Source organism: Leuciscus leuciscus (genome assembly GCF_965113295.1).
Source record: "Leuciscus leuciscus genome assembly, chromosome: 14".
In the NCBI taxonomy this organism is placed as follows: domain Eukaryota; kingdom Metazoa; phylum Chordata; class Actinopteri; order Cypriniformes; family Leuciscidae; genus Leuciscus; species Leuciscus leuciscus.
In genome coordinates, this window is record NC_138738.1 from 37193743 (window position 1) to 37201234 (window position 7492).

Here is a 7492-nt window from a genome sequence, read left to right on the forward strand (position 1 = left end):
AATACAATAAAAATTGAATACAACGACTAAAGTAATTATAAAATATAAATAATATAGACTAATATAAAATATACAAAATATGTATTACAAAATTTAATATTTTCATTTCTGCTAAAAGCAGTTTCACCTAATCAATTTGGTTTAGGCATTACAGTTTATCGAAATATCACAACTTTATATGCTTGTGTTGTCATTTATAGAAACATTGATAAAATATAATGTCATTGCATATTTCAGAAATGCTCAGTCACTTGTTGTACATGATTTTTACTTAACCAAATGGTAAGAAAAAAAGACAGGATACAAATACAATTCCAAAGTTAATCATCGCTCATGAAGGATTGATTAATTTTTTTCTTGCTTGTTTTTGCTGTTGTTTTCCCAACCAAAAAATATTAAAATAAAGAAATATTAAAAAGGAATAATGATTGTAAGTAGGAAAATCCTACAATTGATTAACAGTTAAAACAATATTCTGTTTAAACATTTTGATCAGAGATTGTAATAAACACTACACTGTCCCAACACTACATTTCCCAGAAAGCATTGAGACCGGAAGTGGCGTCACTGTGTAGGTTGCGCTGCTACGTGTTCGGACAAGGCAGGAAGTTGACATGTCACAGTTGCTGCATTGTTTTACACCTTGATTAATAAGAGATTTGCTTCAATAGTTGCTGATACTGCTGTCGAGCGGGTGAGTGTCAAGTTTTTACACACTGAGAAGGAGCATCATTGTAGCGAACTGCTTTACCAGGTTATCATGTAGGATCGAGCCGAGGCCCAGGTAGCAGCAGCATCATCATCATCATCATCATCATCACACACACACACACACACACACTGTTAAGCTTTGGGTTTTCCATTGTTTATGCTTAATAAAGCGTCTACTTTTAGACTAGCAGGTTAGTTACTGTATCATTGCTGTCAGTTGTCATCCAAGGCCAGATTGTCTGTGTAAAGCAAGTAAGAGTGATACGACTGATCTAGGATCAGATTCAGCACTGCATGTTTACATAGCAGGTCATATTTCTATAGGAAGCACAAGAACTAACGAGCTGATTGATTATTAAGCTTGACCAATAGATTATATCTTAGTGTTCTAGAAGTTTTCAGACCTACTGTACAGTCTATGTACTGTAATTAAGTTGTAATTGAGTTTGACTTGTTATTCTTTTGCCAAAACATACTAAGCCATAATTGTTGATAACGATCCAGCCACTCAAAAACAGTCACATCATTTAGTCCTAATGAGATTCACAAGATTTGTATGTTGTATCTGGACCGGTCAAAAGTTTGGAAACATTACTCTTTTTAATGTTTTTGAAATATAAATCTTTTCTAACAATATATATCTTTACTATCACTTTTTATCAATTTAATACATCCTTGCTAAATAAAAGAATTAATTTCTTTCAAAAAAAGAAAGAAAAAAAAATACTGACCCCAAACTTTTGAACTGTAGTGTACAGTATATTGTTACAAAATATTTATATTTTAAATAAATGCTGTTCTTTTTTCCTCCTTTTTTAAAACTTTTTATTCATTAAAGAATCCTGAAAAAAAGTATAACCGGTTATAAAAAAATACTAAGCAGCACAACTGTTTCCAATATTTATAATATATTAATGATTTCTGAAGGATCATGTGACACTGAAGACTGGAGTGATGATGCAGAAAATTCAGCTTTGATCACAGGAATAAATTGTATTTTAAAGTATATTCAAATAGAAAACCATGATTTTAAATTGTAATAATATTTCACAATATTACAGTTTTTTCCTGTATTTTTTGTTAAAATAAATACAGGCTTGATGAGCATAAGAGACTTCTTTCAAAAACATTAAAACTAGTAATGTTTCCAAACTTTTAACTGGTACTGTATGTCTTATACACAACCAATAATTTGCATGTTGTGTTTTTTGTCATAACCAAATTTCTCTCTCATCCCAGCAGTATGTTGCCGACGAGCTCCCCGCAGATCCAGCGAAACGGCAGCCTCAGCGAGCGGGATGCGGCGCGGCACACGGCCGGAGCCAAGCGCTACAAGTACCTGAGGAGACTCCTGCATTTCAGACAGATGGACTTCGAGTTCGCCATATGGCAGATGCTCTATCTGTTCACATCACCGCAGAAAGTGTACCGCAACTTCCACTACCGCAAGCAAACTAAAGACCAGTGGGCCCGGGACGACCCTGCGTTCCTGGTGCTGCTCAGCATCTGGCTGTGTGGTGAGCTCTTGCAATTGATACATGTGACAGGCTTTGGAAATTAAACCTTCATTTGCTAACTAATGTTATCTCTGCAGTGTCGACGGTGGGCTTTGGTCTGGTTCTAGACATGGGTTTTGTGGAGACGTTGAAGCTGTTGCTCTGGGTCGTTTTCATCGACTGCATCGGGGTTGGATTGCTCATTTCCACACTCATGTGGTAAGGTGCCACACACACACACACACACACACACAGGTTTGCATGCTGACAAAAATGTGAGTAATGTCCTTAAAGTCAGCCTACTGCGATTTTGAGTGAGGATCACTGCTATAATCATGTCCTTAAAGGGATACTTCACCGTTTTTTCATATTAAACTATGTTATTTCCCTTAACTAAGATGAGTTGATTGTTGATACATACCTCTCTCGTCTCAGTGCGTGCACTCAATCGCTCTGGCGCACGGCGACACTTTGATAGCACTTAGCTTAGCCCTGTTCATTCATTAGGATCCAAACAGAGATGAAACTAGAAGCGACCAAACACCTCCACGTTTTCCCTATTTAAATACAGTTACACGAGTAGTTACACGACCAAGTATGGTGACACAAAATAAAACGTGGCGCTTTTCTAAGCAGGTAAAAAGGATAACTATAATGTATGGCGGAATAGCACTTGGAAGCACTTCAACTCGGCGCAGTAAAAAGTCACGTTGGTTCTAATGACAGAAGTGAGAGGGGGAGAGGATTTTTCAGGAGTGACTTTTTACTACGCCGAGTCGAAGTGCTTCCAAGTGCTATTCCGCCATATGAACTGGGCTAAGCTGGGCATGAATGAACTGGGCTAAGCTAAGTGTCGCCGCGCGCCAGAGCGATTGAGTGCACGCACTGAGACGAGAGAGGTATGTATCAACTCGTCTTAGTTTAGGGAATAACATAGTTTAATATGAAAAAACTGTGAAGTATCCCTTTAAAGTCATCAAAATTGACAGTTCTTATTTTTTTACAGAATGTTGCAGTGTTTATTATAAATGCTTTATCTGTGAACATCATTATCATCATCATTATTTCAAATTCATATGCCCTGGTAATCTTAAAATCTCCCCTCCCTCTTGAAAATGTCATCTGTTCTCTTCATGATGTGTGTCTCGGCAGAAGGTGGGACTAAACATCCTCCACTGCTGACTGAAAACTTGAAACTTCCTACAATCCAATCAATTCCCAAGGACAAAATCAAGTCCCTTCCTAATAATAATGATAATAAATAATGATCCCCCTACCACCAACAGTAGATAGTTTGCACTTGGGTAATACAAGCAAAACTCTCAGTACTCAATCTAAGAGTACGGGCAGGGTGTATTAATTGAATGCGATACACAATTTTTTGTTAAATGCAAGGGCACGAGCAACTGAGCTTTGATTAGTGGGTAGGCCAGAAAACAAAGAGTTACAATAGTCTAGAAGCGAGGTTATAAAAGCATGGATAACAGTTTCGGCATCTTTGAGATTTAGCGAACATCGTATACGGACAATGTTGCAAAGGTGGAAGAAAACAGGATTTAACAAGCTGGCTGATATGGGATTCAAAGCATAATCTAGAATCAAATTGCGCATTTTGGGTGATGAATGAACTATAACTCCGTCAATATGAATGGAGAAGTCATGTTGGGAAATGACGAGGGATTTAGGGCTTACTAGCAGGATTTCTGTTTTGTCAGTATTCAGTTTTAAGAAGTTTTGAGCCATCCATATTTTGAGCTCTTGTAGGCAGGAAGTGATGGAAGAGGGAGGAAAAACAGAATCGGGTTGAACAGTAAAATAGATTTGTGTATCATCTGCATAATTATGGAAATTAAGACCATGATGCTGTGTGATCTGAGCAAGAAGGAAGCATCTAGATTAGAAATAGAAGTGGACCAAGAACGGATCCTTGAGGTACACCACAGGAAACAGTGACAGAGCAAGATTTGTGTTTATTAATGCAAATAAATGGTTGCCTGTCTGAGAGATATGAAGTTAGCCACTGAAAGACAGTACCAGTGATACTGATAGCAAGCCAAAAATAATAATAATTCCAGAAGCCATTTCACTCGGATATACGTCACAATAGGGAAGAAAAGACTATCGCAACTTTCATTTCATGCCGACTTTAATGTTGAACTTGCTCGTATGATATTGATCCAGTTTCTGGAGTTTTTGTCTTTTTTTATTGTTAATTTTTAAAATGAAGTGTATTCTCCATTTTATTTGTAAAAAGAAATGTAATAGTTTTACAAGTTTTCATGAAATAAACCCAGACAGCACGGTTAGGACCCATTAACTGAAACTAGAACTATTATTAATCATTTTTTGTAATTGAATGAAAGTTCGAATTAAATAAATACTGGATGAAAAACTTAAACCTTTTATTGGATTAAAAAAAAGTGAAATGTTGCCTTGGCAACTGACTGAAATATTAAGTTGAAGAACTAAAATTTAAAAATAAAAAAAGAAGTAATGAAAATGCCAAAAGCACATAACAAAATTACTAAAACCTAAAAAAAAACTGAAAAGCTAAAAATAAAAGCCAATTCAAAATGTTAATAAATACTATAATACTGTATAAATAATACTAATATAACACTGCACAAAGCTGATGGTCCTGACTGGACATTATCCTGCTTCATACATGATTTCTTACCAAATTAATAAATGGACATGAAATATTGATCTTACTTATTTTATTATGTGATTATAATTAGGAAAACAATTTCTTGGGGTTGCCTGAATGTACAGTTTAGTGGTTAGTATTAAGCTATAATGTTTGTCGCAACTGACCAATCAGAATCAAGTACTTTAAAGAATGATATAATAAATCAGCATAATTTTACTAGAAATTTTTTTTTTTTACTGTAAAACTGTACAGTAATCCCTGTCTTTTCTTCTTCAGGTTTGTTACGAATAAATATCTGATGAAACCGAGCAGAGATTATGATGTGGAGTGGGGCTACGCGTTTGACGTCCATCTAAATGCTTTCTACCCTCTTCTGGTCATTCTGCACTTTTTACAGCTATTCTTCATCAACTGTAAGTAAAGATGTGTATACATGTGTAATGAGCTGTACTGTTTTCAGTTATAGACTTTGTTAACACCTCTTGCTCTCTTGACAGATGTTGTTGTTACGAGTTCAGACTGGTTCCTGGGTTATTTTGTGGGAAACACCTTGTGGCTTATTGCAATCGGTTACTATATTTACATCACATTCCTGGGCTACAATGGTAAGTATTGTGATAGCTAGTGTATTTTTACCAGGGATGCACGATATATCGGCCACCATATCGGTTACCAGCCGATATGTGATCAGTTTTAATGTTATCGTTATCGGTCGGATAAGATATCTTGAAGCCGATAAATAACGGATTATTTCCTTCAGCTGAGACACTTCAGATGCGCACTCTTCGCCACGATGGTTTTGAATTGCTTAAAATATGATTGGAATCACTTAAAAAAAAGGAAAATACAGTAAAGTGCAACATGTGCAGTGCTTGTCTATTATATACAGTACAGGTCAAAAGTTTGGAAACATTACGTTTTTTTATATTTTTGAAAGAAGTCTCTAATGCTTATCAAGGCTGCGTTTATTTGATCAAAAATACAGAAAGAAAAAAACAGTAATATTGTGAAATATTATTACAACTTAAAATAATAGTTTTCTATTTGAATATACTTTTAAAAAATTATTTATTCCTGTGATGCAAAGCTGAATTTTCAGCATCATTACTCCAGTCTTCAGTGTCACATGTGACATCCAGTCTATCACATGATCCTTTAGAAATCATTGTAATATTCTGATTTATTCTGAGTGTTGGAAACAGTTCTGCTGCCTAATATATTTGATGAATAAAAGGTTAAAAAGAACTGCATTTATAAAAAAAAAATAAAAAAAATTCTAATAATATAAATCTTCTTTACTATCACTTTTTATCAATTTAACGCATCCTTGCTGAATAAAAGTATTGATTTCAAGAAAAGAAAGAAAAAAAATGTGTGACCCCAAATTACTGACCAATAGTGTATATTGTTGTTACAAAAGATTTCTATTTTTAAAAAATGTGCTTCTTTTTTAAATATTTTTATTTATTTATTTATTTTACTTTTTATTCATCAAAGTATCCTAAAAAAGTATCACAGGTTATGAAAACATATTAAGCAGCAGAACTGTTTCCAACTTTGATAATGAATCATCATATTAGAAGAATGATTTCTAAAGGATCATGTGATAGACTGGAGTAATGATCCTGAAAATTCAGCTTTGATCACAGAAATAAATGATAATTTAAAGTATAATAAATTGAAAACCAATTATTTTAAATTGTAATAATATATCACAATATTACTTCTTTTTTTTTTCTTCTTTTTTTTATCAAATAAATGCAGGCTTGATGAGCAGAAGAAACTTCTTTCAAAAACATTACAAATAGTCATGTTTCCAAACTTTTGACCTGTACTGTAGGCTACATAAAATTGTAATCAGACTCTCAAAAATTATATAAAATTATGGATTTAGATTTATCGGCCAACATGTCGGTTATCAGCTTTCAAATATAAACAATTATCGGTTATTGTATGGGCCAAAATTTTCATATCGCTGCATCCCTAGTTTTTACCATCCATAAAGTCTCTGAACATTGTCTAATTTAATCTTCTTGTTTCTTTAGCGCTCCCGTTCTTAAAGAACACTGTGGTGCTTCTGTATCCCTTTGCTTTGCTCGGACTCCTGTATGTTCTCTCCATTTCACTTGGCTGGAACTTCACTAAAGGTCTCTGCTGGTTTTATAAGCACAGGGTCCAGTAGAGGACGCCAGAACGCATGAAGGACATTGCAGTGCACTTGTGCTCTTAAAGATGGGTGGAAAGTTTGGTGTCGCTCTTGGGACTTTTTGAAATTTTGTATTATCTGTAAATATCATGTTTGGTTGTAGAGGACAAGAGTTTCACTTGTTTATGGTGTCATGCCTTTTTTTTTTTTTCTCCTTAATTTGATACTCAACCCTCATTTAATGTTGTGATGTGGTTTTGAAAATGCAAACATGGGGAAAAGTGCATAATATGTCTGCTTGGATGCTGCACTTTTTACTTGTGAGAATGTGTACAATAAAGATATTTTTAAAGAAACGGATTTGTAGTTTATTCAAATATTGCCATCTAATGCATGAAATGTAAATGTGTGAATCAAATATATTTTCCATATTTTCCCTTTGTAGCTGCATATATGGTCATAATATATTCTTGAAAATTGTAACGTAAG

The 7492-nt window shown here is 34.5% G+C and overlaps 1 protein-coding gene across 2 annotated transcripts; it reads left to right on the forward strand.

Moving 5' to 3' along the window:
- Window positions 1-558: 558 nt before the first annotated feature.
- On the forward strand, window positions 559-7359 carry LOC309473947 (protein unc-50 homolog). 2 transcript variants are annotated; one of them, XM_082136235.1, is made up of 6 exons: window positions 559-694; window positions 1951-2228; window positions 2306-2426; window positions 5134-5270; window positions 5355-5462; window positions 6903-7359. In XM_082136235.1, exons 2-6 carry the CDS (start codon window positions 1955-1957, stop codon window positions 7037-7039), a joined length of 777 nt encoding a protein of 258 aa, XP_081992361.1. In that variant the 5' UTR covers window positions 559-694; window positions 1951-1954; the 3' UTR covers window positions 7040-7359. The 2 variants fall into 2 exon arrangements, with proteins under 2 accessions (XP_081992361.1, XP_081992362.1); XM_082136236.1 differs by having other exon boundaries at window positions 1954-2228.
- Window positions 7360-7492: the final 133 nt, after the last annotated feature.

Bases quoted from the DNA above. Each gene is read 5' to 3' on its own strand.
- LOC309473947 (XM_082136235.1), top strand. From the start codon at position 1,955: ATGTTGCCGACGAGCTCCCCGCAGATCCAGCGAAACGGCAGCCTCAGC. The intron at 2,229-2,305 runs GTGAGCTCTTGC...TTATCTCTGCAG, and splicing joins GCTCAGCATCTGGCTGTGTG to TGTCGACGGTGGGCTTTGGT. The intron at 5,271-5,354 runs GTAAGTAAAGAT...CTCTCTTGACAG, and splicing joins ACAGCTATTCTTCATCAACT to ATGTTGTTGTTACGAGTTCA.